General features: G+C 57.3%; 1 protein-coding gene across 2 annotated transcripts in view; it reads left to right on the forward strand.

Moving 5' to 3' along the window:
- CNTFR (ciliary neurotrophic factor receptor) overlaps nucleotides 1–15571 on the forward strand; it is a 37117-nt gene extending 21546 nt beyond the window's left edge. For both annotated transcript variants that reach the window (XM_040962928.1, XM_040962927.1), the window contains 7 exons: nucleotides 1729–1962; nucleotides 7993–8110; nucleotides 8278–8444; nucleotides 9689–9852; nucleotides 14113–14293; nucleotides 14605–14773; nucleotides 14877–15571. In XM_040962928.1, coding sequence (XP_040818862.1) covers nucleotides 1729–1962; nucleotides 7993–8110; nucleotides 8278–8444; nucleotides 9689–9852; nucleotides 14113–14293; nucleotides 14605–14773; nucleotide 14877 — 1034 coding nt within the window. In that variant the 3' untranslated portion in view covers nucleotides 14878–15571. The remainder of the gene's footprint in view (nucleotides 1–1728; nucleotides 1963–7992; nucleotides 8111–8277; nucleotides 8445–9688; nucleotides 9853–14112; nucleotides 14294–14604; nucleotides 14774–14876) is intronic.
- The last annotated feature ends 269 nt before the right edge of the window (nucleotides 15572–15840 follow it).

The following is a 15840-nucleotide window of genomic DNA, read 5'->3' on the forward strand; positions in this document are numbered from 1 at the left end:
AAAGGGGGGCTTGGCATGGTTCCTGGAAGCTCCAGGTTTTTGGAAGGAGGTTGGAGGGGGGCTCCATGGCTGGAGCTGGTGGACTGGGACAGCAGCGAGAGTGGGGGGGCTCAATGGCCTGAGCCTTGGACACTGGGGCCTCTTGGTCAGGGGGAGGCCCCCATTCAGTCTCTAGTCCAGCCTCACAGCTGTGGCCTCCAAGGCCCCCAGCCACCGCCCTTCCGCCCGTTCATCCTCTGTTCGGCTGGTCCCAGGCCCCACAGCCGAGTGGTCAGGGCTGGCCGGGTTTCCTGCCTCCTCTCCGCCAACAGGACTGAGAGGCGCAGAGAGGGGCAGGACAAGCGGAGGCGCCAAGAGCGACCCTGGCACAGGACGGCCACATGTTGCAGCGCCGGGGAGGGGCTGCACCTGGGGGAATCAGTGGCCTGTGTTGGGGCGGGTCCCTACCTTCCCACCCCCTCCCCACAAGTCTAGTGGTGTTAACAAGTCTAATTAAGAGGCCACTGGCCCAACTTAATTGGCTCGTTAACAGGAATTGCTTCTGAAAATCCCCCACCTCAGCGGGGTGGCTCTATGGAGGGGACGTGAGCAAGTGTTAACGAGGAATCCTGCAGCCACCGCTCCCCCCTCCCCAACCACCACTATTGCCCCTCCCCCGCTGCTCGTCCCCTCCCGCCAGCCCGCCCTCGCTCCACTGATCTGGCTGGGACAGGGGAAGCATCTGTCCACAGGCTCAGGGGGCAGGACAAAACGGGGAAGGGGGGCTGTCCTGAGATTCCGATCTCTCTGGCTTTGTCAGCCTGCTGCTCTGTGACCCCACCGCTGCCGTTCTCTCACCGCGCCTCCTCCCCCACCTAGCGCTGCCTCCCGACAGGTGCTCCTTCCGCCCCTCCATCCCCAGTCTCCTGGGCTCCGTCCATCACGCCTGGGTTGCTGAGGCCAAGGCTGGCCTTTGCTTTTGGCTCTGACAGGCTCCTCCTGGGGGCAGGAGAGGAATGGTTAGAAGTGCTCACTCAGTCCCAGCGCCAAGCCCCCCAGGCCCTAAGCAGTTCCTGTCACAGAGTTGACAGCTGCCAGGAGCTCCCTAGGTGTCCTGACCTGCCTGTTCCCCCTCCCTCTGCTGCTGCTCAAACCTGGATAGCTTCGAGATGGGACTCTGGGCGCTGGAGAGGGGAGGAGAATGGGCAGATTTGGGGCGAGGAGGGGGGTCAGGAAGAGAGAGATGGGGAGATAGAGACACAGCAAGCAGAAGAGGTTGTAGGGGAGAGAGAAGGAGGACCTTTCCACCGACTTGCCTGGGTAACAGATGTCAGGGACTGGGGTTGGGACTGTTGGTGGCAAGAGGTTAGGGTCATGGGGGTCAGGCAAACTTTTTAAAGGACCAAGGGACTGGAAGTGAGCTGGGTTTTCACAAAAAAACTGACTCTTCCCAGCATTACACAAACTACCTCCCCCTGCCCCTCACCAACCTCCTGTGCAGTTGCCCACTGATATGGATATACACAGGCGTACACAGATGTAGAGATGTACCCACGCACTTGCACAGTCATAGAGAGGTTTTTGCACACACACTATGTCACACAGCCTCACACCAAATCTCTCACCTGCATTCCTCACCCATGCACCCTCACAGGCTATCATCCACTCATACACTCAGTTTGGGGTGCTGGACAGAGCAATAACCTATTACTTTTTTCCCTGTATGCTTTCTGCCCACCTCTCCTCCAGAGGCACCCCATGTGCAGTACGAGCGCCTGGGCTCAGACGTGACTCTGCCGTGCGGGACAGCCAACTGGGATGCAGCTGTGACTTGGCGAGTGAATGGCACAGACCTGGCTCCTGACCTGCTCAACGGCTCCCAGCTCATGCTCCGTGGCCTGGAACTGGGCCACAGTGGCCTGTATGCCTGCTTCCACCGTGACTCCTGGCATCTCCGCCACCAAGTCCTGCTGCACGTAGGCTGTGAGTGTTGTCCTCACTCCTCTTCCCACCTCGCTCCTCCCTGAGGCCAGAACCCCAGCTCACATCGTGTCTTTCTGTTGGGGGACAGGGAGTGGGGAGGACAGCCTGACACTTTGCCTTCATCCTATCGTGGGCTTGTTCTTCTGATATCCCCAAGAGCAATCTTGCTCGCTTGAGTCCAGACTCTTGGACATTTGGCCGATGCATTTGGGATCCTGAAATCTCATCTCCTGTGACAAAATGGGCAGAGGAGGGTGGCAAGTTGTGAACCACTTGGGGCCGGCGTGGGGAGGAATCCTAGGATCATGGCTTTGGAGTGAACTCACTGTGCCTGCCTCCCCCAGGGGCTGGCCAGAGGGAAATGAGGGGATAGCAGATATGGTTATGCAGGTAAGGAAATGGGCATGAGAGAGTGGGGAGGAAGAAGGGCCAGGAATAGGAAACACAAGGGGACTTGGAGAACTCAGAATGTGCACTGGAGCAACTCCACTAAAGCTGAGTGTGGCTCTTGACTTCAGAGGTTGGGGCTGGTGACAAAGGTGCAAGGAGGGGTTGAGGGAAGTGGGGCCAGGGTTGGGAGGAAGATTGGGATCCCAGTGTGCAGAGGGGGATAAGGCTGGACCTGCAGTACTGATGGTGGATTAGGGAGTGGGGGTGCAGAAAGTGGAGCGGTAGAGATTAAGATATCTGGAGGTTTCCCTGGCTGCAGCCCCAGGAGAAAAGGGAAGAAAAGGAAACTGTTTGGGTAGTATCTTCCTTTGAGTCCGATCCCAAGACGAAAACTCACATGCAAGTGGTCTTTGACCAGCGGTGGAGACACCACAGGGACTAGGAAAGTGACACAGGAAATGTAGAAGAGTAAGCTATCCAGACGGTACCTCTGGGCGGCCGGGGTCACCACCCAAGGAACTCTGGGTGCACATGCAGAACGCACACCTCACAGTTCCCCAGCCTAAGCATGAGGGATCTGGATGTTTATACACAAACCATTGCCCCTCATTGGCTGAGGGATTCTCCTGGGATGGGGGTGGAGGAACTTTAATTCCCCAGCAGTTTTGGCCTGATGCCTTAGCAAGCACAGCAGGCTTGGTGGCCAAAGAAAGCTCTTAGGCAAATAACTGCAGAAGTTGGCAGTGAGCAGAGAGAGAGAGAGGTGTGGGTGAGGGAGCTGCAGCTTCATGGACATCTGCTGCTACAGACAGGGGAGATTGGGGTCCTCAGGGGACAACTGGGGGTTGAAGCCTGGCAGCCAGCGGACCGAGGGGCCAAGCAGCAGGGAGGCCTGTGCAAGGGATGGGAATCTCAGCAGGTGTGTGTGGGGGGATGTCAGCATGAAAGCTATGAAAAGTGGGGACATGGGCAAGGGAGAGAAAGGTGGACCCAGGTTAAGCATGCAAGGGGTGGAAGGAGAGCCATGAGCTACAAAAAAATGAGAAAGTGGAAAGAGCAGGGAAGGAACAGGGAAGAGCAGGTGAGGTCTGGAAAAGTCAGGATGATGAGGTCTTTGTCAGATTCACCCACCAACACATGAATACAGTTGAGTTTTCTTCTCTCCTGAGCCAGATTCAAGCATCTTAGGCCTCTTCCCAAATGGCTGATTCACCCCATTGCTTAAGAATGGTCAGTGGGGCTGACGGAGGTTGTAACAATGTATTTTGGATGGGTTGGGACCTTTCCTCCCATTGTATTCAAAACAGGAGAGATGGCTTTCAAAACGGGACATTTTAGCTGCAAGGGTGGAGTGACCCCTTTTGGCCATCTTGAGAAATGCAGGACCAGCCTGACAGAATCCTCCCTGGTCGCCTCAGAGTCAGTCTGAAGGGCAGCCCCTCAGCCTAGCCCTGGGAAAAGGTCCATTCCCGGAATGTTGCCAAGAAAGGACGAGGCCATCCCATCAGCAGTCACACATACCCCTGCCTCAGGATGGGAAAAGCTGGCACAGATGGTTTTGCCTTGGTGAACCCAGCCGCCCCCACTGCCTTCCTCAGACACTATGGTTCTTTGAGAGGTCACAGCAGAGGAACTGGGTTTTGAAGAACCATCTAGTTTGTGGCCTCCGAACATGGCCGCAGCTGATCAGGGCCCAGCTCTTTCATCTCCGGTGCTCACCGCTCCCCAGGCCCTGCCTATCAGAGAAGAGCTGGCCCTGAACTGGCTACAGTGTTAGTATCAGGTACTTATCTCTCATTGCCTTATTTCCTTCTAAGGACCTGGTCAAGGAACAGGGGATGTTCATCTTGATTGGCTCCGTCACTTTCTATTAGTCACAGGAGGCTGGGTTTGGCAACACTCAATATCATATTATCCTTCCTACCAGCTCTCAGAGAGCAGCACAACGTTATCCCTGACGTGTGGGTCGTTCAAACAAAATGATTTACTGTTTACCCTAAGCATGTCAAAGTGTTAGGCCTCTATTCCCAGGGAAGCCTGATCCTAACAGCATGCTGCCCAAAGTCTCGTTAACCAGGCCAGGCCGCCTTCCTCCGGCTCCACCTTCCTGCCCCCAGGTGGACGCTCACAGGCAGAGCACTGGGGACCCTCACCTAAGATGATGTAGGGAAATGGGGTTGCAGGGTCCCCTTTAAGTAACACTCTTTTGCATCATTCTGAGTTTCAGCTAAAACAGAAACTTAATTTTAACAGTTTCTTGTCCAGCTTTAATTTTTCTTTTCAAATTTGATTCATCAGGATGCCAGACCCTGTGGTTCAGCACTGCTTTCTACTCCTCAGCCCTGTTTGGCTAGGAAGGTAGGAATGATGCGAGCCAGAGAGAGAGAAAGCATGAGCAGTGATAAAAGATGTCTGGGGTGGGGGGATCATGAGTGGGAGGCCAGAGGGGAGTCTTGAATTGGGGCAACTCCAAGGATGCCACAAGGTAAGGTAGAGACCAACCCTGGGCCTCAAGTGCCTGGCAGGAGGAGGAGCGTGGGTGGGGCATGGGCAGGGCTGCCGCGGAAGGGTCACCCCGCCCTGTCCTGGCCTGATCTGGCCTGGCCCAGGGTGTGGGCAGCCTGCCCCCCCCTCCCTGGACCGACGGGCAGGCCTCGTGCGTGCCGGGGGCTCTGGCCCAGGCGGGCTGGCGAGATGAGAGGAAAAACATGCGGTTTGGTGGGCTGGACATGGAAAAACAAGCCAATTAGGAAGAAAACAAACAAATCCCGGGCCAGCGGGGGCACACGCACTCACGCACATGCACACACAGCGCCGCGTGGGACCTGGCGCCACCCTGCTGAGGGCCTGTCCCCATGAAGGGGCACCTAGGAGCGTAGCACGCGCCCCCAGGAGTGAGGGCAGGATGTGCATGCCTACCAGCATTAGCTCGCATGTCTCCACAAGCCGGCCTCACGCGCACGGTGTCGGCCTTGTGCCGGGAGCACCTTTCCACGCTCACGGTTTGGAATGGTCTCTCTGGCTGAAGCCCTGTGACACACCCTGTGTGTTATGTGCGTGTTCGCCGTGGGCCTTCTGCACACAAGGGTGCGTTTGCACGCACGCTCTTGGAACCCAGGCCACACACCTCACATGTAGAGACGATGTGGAGATAGAAAGCCTCACCCTGAGTTCCATGCAGTGTCCAGCTCCATGGCCGCCTGGGGGCCACAGCTGCACGGGAGACCTCTCAGTCACATATACACACAGCCTCACAATCGCAGTATCTTCAAAACTCTTGTTCCTTCTGGCTCACAGCCCGCCTCCCAACCCCACACTGTCCCGCAATCTCACACTCGGCCTCTCCCAGCACCCCCACCTCCAACCACCCGGCCCCTCAGCTGGGCTCCAGCTGCAGCAAGTCACTCCTTTTCTTCCTTGTCTTTGTTTTTCTTTCCTCCTTTTCCCTCTGAGAAACCTGGTCCCTGTCAGGAAACCCAAGCCTTCCCTGCTCAGGGCCCAGGGCCAGGCAGGAGTAGCCAGATGATAGACAAAACCCTCGCCCAGCCTCCTGGCTGCCCGTGACCTGCCCAGAGAGGGGAACGGCTTTGAGCTGGGGGAAGACTTGCCCAGAGGCTAGTCTGGGGGTGGGGTGGGCAGTGGACAGAGGAGATTGGCTAGTAGGTGTAAAGGCCAGCCTGGGGAGGGGGCCGGGCAGCCAGTGCCATGGCCCACACTGCCCTCCCAAGTGTCCTGGGCAGCAGGGAGCTGACTTGGCAGACTTCAGTGCCCCCTCCACCCGCCTAGCGCCCTTCTCCTTTGAAGCTGGGGCGGCGGGGCAGGAGGGGGGTAGCGACAGGAGCGGGAGGGGGGGGGGCGGAGTGGAGGCTTCTCAGCCGACCTTGGAATGTCCTTTCCTCCCAGAGTGCCTGCCAACTCTGGCCTGGCCCACAGGCCCCCAGAAGGCACTTCCTGTGTCCTTGGCCGCCCCCCACCCTGCCCCCCACGCAGAGCTGCACACCCATGGGCCATCAGGGAAGGGATACTAAAGGCACACGAGACGAACGTGGAAGAGACGCAAGATGAACAACGGGGCCTGGAAGGCTGCCCAGAGCAGACCAGCGATGATGGTGGGCAGAATGCAGGCTTGCCTCTGTGTGATCACAGCTGGACGCTGGCTATCCCCTGCAGGCATAGGGCATGTAGCCGCCACTGCCCCCAACATCGCCCACTCTTCCAACAAACTCATCTCTTCTACTGCAGAGCAGATCTGGGTACTGGGCGTTTTGCCCTGGGCTCCTCTACAGCTTCACCCTAACCACACAGACACAGGCTGAGCACACACGGTCACACAGAGCCACTCACGGTCACGTGCACACTGTGGCCAGCAGCCCGCGGTCCCCTGTGTGTCACCATGGCCACTGTACAAGCATAGACATGCACTCCATTACGCTGTCCCTGGCTTGCTGAGCTGCCCCCTCCCACTTCCTGTCCACCTGTCAGGCAGAGGGTGGGGGCCAGAAGGGAGAAGGGGGGAGGGAGGCACAGGAGGGAGGTGTCAGTGTCCCTGGAGCCCTGGACGAACATTCCTTGCTTGGGTCAGATCACAGAAACTGCCTCCTTCCAGGAACCTGAGCCGCCTGTCCTCACGCCTTACCCAATGCCTGGGGGGTGAGACAGCTGGGCTAAGTGCTCACAGCAGCAAAAAAGAATGCGGTTAGACAGCAGAGAGGACCATGTGCACATGTGGTGATGGTGGTGGGTAACCCTCTCCCAGGGTTTGGCTTTAACTGCCTGGTTGTATGACCTCAGGCAGCCCCCTTCCCCCATCCCTCTTGGGACCTTCTTATTTCAGAGTTAAGGCAGCTGCTGAGCAGGTAAAGAAGGGCTTCTTCAAGGGTCTGTGGTGGAAGCTGAGGGCTGGAACAGTGCGGAGAGCTGTCCCAAGGGAGCAGGTGCTTCCTCCCCACAGGCACTTGGATACACAGAGTTGCACACCGTGTGGCACCGAGAGCCTAACACAGACCTACAGACCCCACATCCTCATGGAAGTGTCCATGTATCCCCAGCCACTCGACCCAGGTGGCCTGCTGACAGGCATGTAACCTACATCCTCGTGCACGCAGGCACCTGTGCGTGTGCACATATGCTTAAGAGGCTGCCTGGTATTGCTGTGCTGCGTAGCCACCTGGCCCACCCTGCGGAAAGAAGGCAGGGTGCCTCTGCTCCAGGAAGTGCACCCTGATCACCTCCAGCAACCAGAGGACTGGTTCAAGATGGGTCTCTTCGCTCAGCCTTCCGCTGGGGGCGGACACAACGTGGCAGGAGATGCAGAGCTGGGGCCGATCCCCCAGACATTGCCTCCATCCCGTGATTGATGAGCTGAGGCCCGCAGCCCCCTGCTCCCCACAGTTCCTGCCTCCACCAAGCAGGTGGGGGGGGCTCCCTCCCCACACAGCCCTTGTTTTCCTTTAATTAAACATCTGGCTCTCTGTGGCCTGGGAAGCCTCAGACCCTCGCTGACAGCACCCCCCCCCAACCTTTGGCATCCATGATGGGTTGAGGAGGGAGAGCCAGGGTTTGGGGGCCCACCTGTCCCCACACTAGTACAGGCAGCCGGGGGCGCCAATACCACTCTGACCATGCTCTCCTCATCCCCAGTGCCTCCGCGAGAGCCCGTGCTCAGCTGTCGCTCCAACACCTACCCCAAAGGCTTCTACTGCAGCTGGCATCTGCCCACCCCCACCTACATCCCCAACACCTTCAACGTGACTGTGTTGTGAGTAGCTGCATCTGTGACCCAGGTCTGACCCCCCCCAACCCTTCCTCCCACCCACCACATACCTTGAGTCTACACCCCAGTCTAGCCTTGGGCTTGACCTTCCCGCCACCTCTGTCCTGCCTGACCCTTGTTGGTAATGGTACCTGGGTCTCACCTCTCCACAGGCATGGCTCCAAAATCATGGTGTGTGAGAAGGACCCGACCCTCAAGAACCGTTGCCACATCCGCTACATGCACCTGTTCTCCACTATCAAGTACAAGGTCTCGATAAGTGTCAGCAATGCCCTGGGCCACAATGCCACAGCGATCACATTCGATGAGTTCACTATTGGTGCGTATGGTAGGGGGAGCCCTGCTGTGTCCTCTAGTAGAGATGTGTCTCAGAGGAGAATGTGTGCATTGGCAAGGATGTTCCCATGTGTGCATATGTATCCCAGCACATATGTACATTGGCATGTATATAATATAATATGCACCCCTCCAGACCTGGCATATGTGCACCTGTGACTATCAAAGTGAATGTCCTCTATCTACAGGTCTGAGGGGCCTCTCCAGCAGCTCTGGCTATCATGTCTCTGGCTCCTAAAGCACGCAGCAGAGGAAGGGGGGGCAGGTTGGGCCAGACCCTTACGCAGCTGCAGCCTCCAACCTCCAACCCCCTCCCCTCCGCCACTAATGGCTTCCTTACGGCCTGTGATGAATGAGGTGTCAGAACAGGAGACAGGACTGGGACAGATACCTCCCTCACCCTGACTCCCCATCCCAGCCAGACCCTCTGCCTGCTCCTATTCAAGGCAGAGCCTCTGCCTGCTCCTGTCCCATGCCAGCCAGACCTGCCTGCTCTTGCTCCACCCAGCCAAACCCTCTGCTGCTCTCTACCCCACTGCAGGCAGACTGCCTGCCTTCCTTGACTCCAATCCTTCAACTGGACCTTCCACCTGCCCTTGTCCCCTCCTCAGCCTCCCAACCCCCAGCTAGATCCCCAGGCAGACTTTTGTACATCAATTGCACCCTTAGGTGCTCCTGCCATATTCCCAGCCTGCCCCTCACCCAGCCCTGTGACATCTGTGGAATTTTAACCTTAGCCCATAGAGTAGCTTCAAACCCAGGCTCTTCCAGAGGAGGCTGTATCCCGGTTTGGAAATGGAAAAATTGAGGTGAAAAAAACCAGGCTTGTGTGTGTGTGTGTGTGTATGTGTGTGTCTGTGTGATGCTGACACAGAGAGGAGTGTCCGGGTGATGCTGGTGCTGACAGTGGAGGCATTGCAGGGGCTTAGCTATTGGATGCTGCTCATCGTGAAGAGGGGATGGGGGTGGTAGGGTGACATTTGAGATGTCAAAAGCCGCAATGATTTAGTGACAGCCTTCATGATGTTGGAGGTGTCATGGGCAGGCAGATGTAACGAGGTGGTTGTTAAAATAGCGGCTGCCCGAACTGACAATAGAGAAGAGGAACAGCAACCACCTTGATAACAGCGGTTGGGTAATCTGAAGAGGTCAGCATGGGTGGGCAGGGTTGGCTGAGTGGGGTTGTTCCCGGAGACGGGTAGTGACAAAGCTCTGTGTCCCAAACAGTGAAGCCTGACCCTCCGGAGAATGTGGTGGCCCGACCGGTGCCCAGCAACCCCCGGCGGCTGGAGGTGACCTGGCAGACCCCCTCCACATGGCCTGACCCCGAGTCCTTCCCTCTCAAGTTCTTTCTGCGCTACCGGCCCCTCATCCTGGACCAGTGGCAGCATGTGAGTGTCCTGCCCTGCCCAGACCACGAGGGCCCGCAGCAGAGTCACTATGTTCCTGGTGGGCCTGGTAGCTGTTGGAGAGGCACTGCGGAGGGAGAAGGGACCAGGGTCCCTGGGAGAATGGGTGATACTGAGTGAGGTGTTCCGAGATGGGTTGGGGGGCAGGTCCCAGTGACTCACTAATGCAGTGAGAATGCATGTGTCTTAGTGACTATCCGGGGAGGCAGAGAACAACGCTAGGAGATGGGAGAAGGCAGACAGCATTTGCCTTCCCTGAACTCTGCTCTCAGCATCTCCCTCCTGATATCAGCCTGCACTATACCCAGCAGGCAGCACAGTCCTGACCTCAAGGACTCACAGATAAATAAGGCTTGGGGGTGGGGTGGGGGGTCAGGAGCAGAAGGCAAGCTCAAGCCAGGCCAGGGAAGTGAGTCTGGGCCATGACTAACATCAGGGCTCAGCTTAAGGCTCATTTTAAAGTGGTGCATCCAGCAGTAGCCAGGGCTGAAAACTGAGTGGTGGTTGAAGCTAGGCGTGGGATTGGGCCATGTCTGGATGATGATCAAGCCACCGCAGAGGACTCTGGGGAGCACCTAGGAGCTTGGAACCCACTTTGGGGTTCTTCTATATCCAGAGCACCGTGCCCCTGGGGCTGGAGGAACTCTGAGGTGGCCATGAGGCCTGCGGGTAAGGGTGGGGCTGTGAGGCTGTTCCCAGGGGTCAGCCAGTGTCCCAGCTCCAGCTCTGTCTGCACCCCCTGCCTCAGCCCAGCCTGCCCTTTAATGTGCATAATTCGATTCCTGGGTGCCTGTCTAGGTTGCAGGCCTGGCCCCCGCCAAGGCCACTCACTCACATGCTCACATGTTCCCTGACAGAGTCCGGAGTCCCTCCCGCCTGGCTAGCTGCCCGCGCCTAATGCATTGCTAATAACCAGGGTCTCATTTCACAAGTCCCCCTCCCCCGCTAACGAGCTACAGGCAGCAGCCCTGCGCGTTGCGGCGCACACGCCTTGCAGTGGACCTGGCACACTGCCCACCACACACACACACACACGCACACACGAACATGTATGCACACAAGTGGCTTCCAGCAGGAACTCTGTTCCATGCTGGCACATGACAAACATGCCAAGACCACGCACCGACCCCATGCCAACGTGAGCGGTGCAAAGTGTGTGTGGCCCTGTGGCACGGCCATGTATGGCCTGTGGTACATGCTAGTCCGCTCCCTGTCTTGCCCATGTCAGGGATGGCTGGATTTACGTCTCTTTTCAACTGGAGCTATGCTCTGAATGGAATTGATGCTCCCCTATCCTTGGCCTCTCAGAGAGAGGCAGGTGTACAACTGGGAGGGGGTGGCGTGTGGAAGGCAGAGCAGAGAGAAACATCACTTAGATTTTCAGGAGGAAAATGCACACATCAGGAACTGCAAAGAAGCAAGGGCTCGAGAAGGGCTAGCAGGGGCTGACTCAGCATGTGTGGACAAAGGGGAGGTGAGGACTGGGGCTCAGCCTGGGTTGCCTGAGGCCTGGAGGATGTGTGTGACACCTGCTGCAGCTGACTGTGTAGGGGCCTGCAGGGCGAGATGGCTGTCTGCACCTAGGGAGTCCCTGCCCGTCAAGGAGCCCTTCTCTTAAGGGCGGATTAAGGGATCAGTGGTAACCCTGCATGAATGGTCCCAGCGGGCTGGTGCGGAGCCTGGTGGCTAAGCCGCCACACTCTACATCCGAGTACCTGGCTGCTCTGGCACTTGACTTTAGCTTCCTGATAATGCAGATCCTTGAAGGCAGCAGTGATGGCTCCAGAAACCAGGTTCCTGCCACCCACACAGGAGGTTCAGAATGTGTTCCTGACTTCTAGCTTTGGCTCTAGCCCAGCCCCAGCCATGGTGGGCATTTGAGGAGTGAACCAGGCAATGGGAGCTATTACTATCTCCCATCTGCATTTCCATGTTTGTTTCACTTTTTATCTCTCTGCTTGTCCAATAAACAACTGAAACATTTCAAAGAGAAGAAAAAAAATGGTTCAGGTCTAGTCTAGATGATTGAGCTCTCGGGCCATATTCCCAGAAGGACAGGACCAGCTGTGAGCCCCCCAGTGAGGTGGCAAATTGATCTGCTGCCTGTGGCCCTGTGTTCCTTCAAGGCCTGCAAGCTGCAGTCCAATGGGAAGTAGGAGCTGGGGGCTTCTCGGCCTAGGGGATCTGAGCAGAACAGAACGTCCCTCACCACCATCCCACCTTGATCAGTGTCCCCTCACCACCATCCTTGGTCATTGTCTCCTGCATCTGAGCCACAGTCTCAGCAGGAACTATAGGAGCTGCCTGATCCACTTGGACGCAGCCAAGTGTGTACAAGTGCACGCACAGGCACGCGCACACACACGGCCCATCAGGTCAGGTAGCCCAGATCCGTTTTCTTGGCAAGCGGTAGGGAGAATCAGAAAAAGGACCCAAAAAGATCCTGAGGCCAGACGCAGACCAGAGCGGCCCCCTCCTCCGCCTCTGCAGGCTGCCCCTGTTTACGAGGCGGCTTAATGAGGCAGCGGGTGCCGCTGAGATGAACCAGAGCCCAGCCTGGGCCTGGGAGGGGCGCCGGACAGGCAGGCTGGCCTGGAGGTTCTGGGATGGGTGTGTGTTGGGGGGGTGCGGAGCGGAACGGCAAGATGAGGCCAGCTCAGCAGGGGTGGGGTAGCGATGCCTCCAGGAGGAAATGGAGCAGCTGTCCACTGTCTTGCCATTCAAGAGGCGGCCCTCACCAGCTTCAGCCTCAGGCAGACTAGGCACCATGGGGTGGGGAGCAGCTGGCATGAGCTGGTGGCTCTACAGGGTTTCTGGATACCTGAGCCCAGGGCTGGAACTCAAGAAAGTGATGGTGCTGGCTGAAGCCATTCAGGTGCTCTCCCTATGCAGTAATCGTGGTGACACTAAGACATGACTACTGCTGTTGAGGCCTTTTCACAGATGAACTCGGCAGGGCTGCAGGAGGTCCAGTCACTTGGTCATGGCGCTAGAAGGGCGGAGTGAGCATTTGAATTTGGGCTGTCACCCAGCTCCAGTGTCCTGGTTGGTCGCAGTAGAGGAGGGATGGTCCTGCCTGCCTCATCCTGTGACCGGTCACCTTCCAGCTGGGCCTGTGGGAGTTGAGAGAGCTAGGGCCACAATGGAGGCATAGGCATGGAGTCAATTCAACTCTGTCCCCTGTAGCACTGCCACTGTTTTTAAAGATTTATTTTTTGTTTGAAAGGCAGAGCTAGAGAGAGGAAAGACACAGAGAGATTTTCCGTCCTCTGGTTCACTCCTCTAATGACCATAGCAGCTGGAGCTGCTGAGTCAATCCAGAATCAGGAGCCAGGAGCTTCCTCTGGGTCTCCTATGTAGGCAGAGGATCCCAAATACTTGGGCCGTCCTCTGCTGCTTTCCCAGGTGCGTTAGCAGGGATTTGGACTGGCTCTGCCAGCAAAGGCTTAAGTTACTACATGGCACCTGCCCTGCCACTCTTCTTTTATATATATAATTTTGAACTTTTGAATTTTATGGTACAATTTCTTTTTTCTTTTTGAAAAAGATTTATTTATTTTTATTGGAAAGGCAGATATACACAGAGGAGGAGAGACAGAGAGGAAGATCTTCCGTCCGATGGTTCACTCCCCAAGTTACCGCAACGGCCGGTGCTGTGCCAATTCGAAGCCAGAAGCTCTTCCGGGTCTCCCACACGGGTGCAGGGTCCCAAGGCTTTGGGCTGTCCTCCACTGCTTTCCCAGGCCACAAGCAGGGAGCTGGATGGGAAGCAGGGCTACTGGGATTAGAACCGGCGCTCATATGGGATCCCAGCACGTGCAAAGACTTTAACCACCACGCTATCGCACCAGGCCCTTGTGGTACAATTTCATATAGATTGGGAACCCCCCCCAAACTCCCACCCCCTGACAAATTTTCCCTACAATACTCTATAATAGTATAGTCCTTCACAAGGAATCATAATTCCATCAGTCTCTTACTTAAGTGTGCCCTGACATTGCTGCTACAGACAATGTCAGACAGTCCAGCATCCCATTGTCTACACATGTCCAACAGTTTCACTGGGAATCCATCTTTTGTTTGGAACCTGCCACTCTTCTTAAAGACTATTACTCTTCAGCTGGGGCAGGGTCTCCCAGAGATGTCCACCCCGCAACACCAGGGAAGCTGTTGCTCCCTACAGGCTGTCTTCACTCCCCTCTCCCTGATGGAATCCCTGCCCCTCCCATGGTCTGGCTGCAGGTGGAGCTGTCAGATGGCACCACGCACACCATCACAGATGCCTATGCCGGCAAGGAGTACATCATCCAGGTGGCGGCCAAGGACAATGAGATCGGGACGTGGAGTGACTGGAGTGTGGCTGCCCATGCCACTCCTTGGACCGAGGAACCGCGCCACCTCACCACTGAGGCTCAGGCTCCGGGTGAGCCTTTGCCCCTTGCACTCTGGCCTGCTCCCTGCACCTCCTCTAGGGAGGCTGCACTGCCTCTGTTTGTATGGACCCTGCTATTTTCGAACCCTTGCTAACTGGATGCCCTTGGCAGGGGTCACTGGGTGTGGAGGGATTATCCATGAGCCTTGGGAAGCAGGATCCACTTGCTGGGGGTAGGAGCGGGGAGCAAGGCGCATTTGAGAGAGAAGTTGTGTATGCTGGGGGTGGTGGGACCTTGTGAAGGCTCCTCTGAGTCAGGCCTCACCCCTGGTCCTGCCCTGAGTTTCCCCCATGCTCCCCAGAGACCACGACCAGCACGACCAGCTCATTGGTGCCCCTGCCCACCACGAAGATCTGTGACCCCGGGGATCCGGGCAGCGGCGGAGGACCTTCAGCACCCCTCCTGGTCAGCGTCCCTGTCACTCTGGCCCTGGCTGCCGCTGCTGCCACTGCCAACAGTCTCCTGATTTGGTGGGTGACGTGGGCAGGGCTGGAGGACAGGGGTGGGCCCAGGGCAGCCCTCCTCTGCACCTCTGGGCCCCATCCCTCACAGCCCTGTCCTGTTTCCTTGCAGAGCCGGCATCTGTCTGTCTGTCCATCCGTCCGTCCCATGAGGGCCTGCCAGAGCACCCGCCAAGGAGCAGGAGGCCAGAGCTGAGCCCGCACACCCGGCTCCTGTTTTGCACATGGGCAGGAGGACCTCTGGCATTCTCTTCAGACACAATTTGTAGAGACCCCAGCAGGCCCAGGCCTGCCACCCCTCCTTGTCCCCCAACTTCAGCCTCACCCCTACTACGCCAGCCCATCTCCCTCCCTGGCAGGAGCAGGGCTATGCAGCTAACCCACCCACCAAAGACCCCCTTCAACCCTGCCCCCTTGGGCTGGAACCCTCCAATGCCAGCGACTCCCAGGAACCCTCTGGGGGGCCTGAGGGGAGCCCCTCACACCCACAGTTCCTCTCCTGTCCCCACATCTCCTGTCTGTCCCCAGGGTCTCTGTGGCCACCATCAGATGATAAGCTCCTGACGCTGGGGGAGGGGGGCAGCCACCCCTCTCCATCCCCTCCCCCGCGCCCACACTTTTCAGGCCCCCTCCCACTTCTGTCCCGTTTTGTACGTCCCCTCTCTGACCCTGCTCTGCCCTACAGTATTTAATGCCCCGGTCGGTCCCTTCTAGTCTGACTCAGTGGTAACTTGCTGTATTTGAATTTTTTATAGATGTATATATGGGGGGGGAGGGGGGTTCTCATTAAACGTCACCATTTCATGAGTCCTTGGAGCAGACCCTCCTTCTCCTCTCAGGACCCCTCCCTGCATGGGGCCTGGAGGAGCGAAGGCACTAGGCTTGGGCTGGGAAACATTGTCACGTTCCTAAAGGTTCATCTGGGAGTTTTCTACCTGGGGGGTGAGGGGTGCAAGGCTTCCCTGGGGCATGGGGTTGCGGCCAGGGTACAGATACGTGACATGAGGGGCAGAGACCTTTCAAAGGTTATTTCCAGAGCCGCCTCCCTGGAGTACTGGGACCTGAGCTCCACCCCA

This window comes from Ochotona curzoniae, unplaced genomic scaffold (assembly GCF_017591425.1).
Source record: "Ochotona curzoniae isolate NIBS_2020 unplaced genomic scaffold, NIBS_Ocur_1.0 scaffold_3208, whole genome shotgun sequence".
NCBI lineage: Eukaryota > Metazoa > Chordata > Mammalia > Lagomorpha > Ochotonidae > Ochotona > Ochotona curzoniae.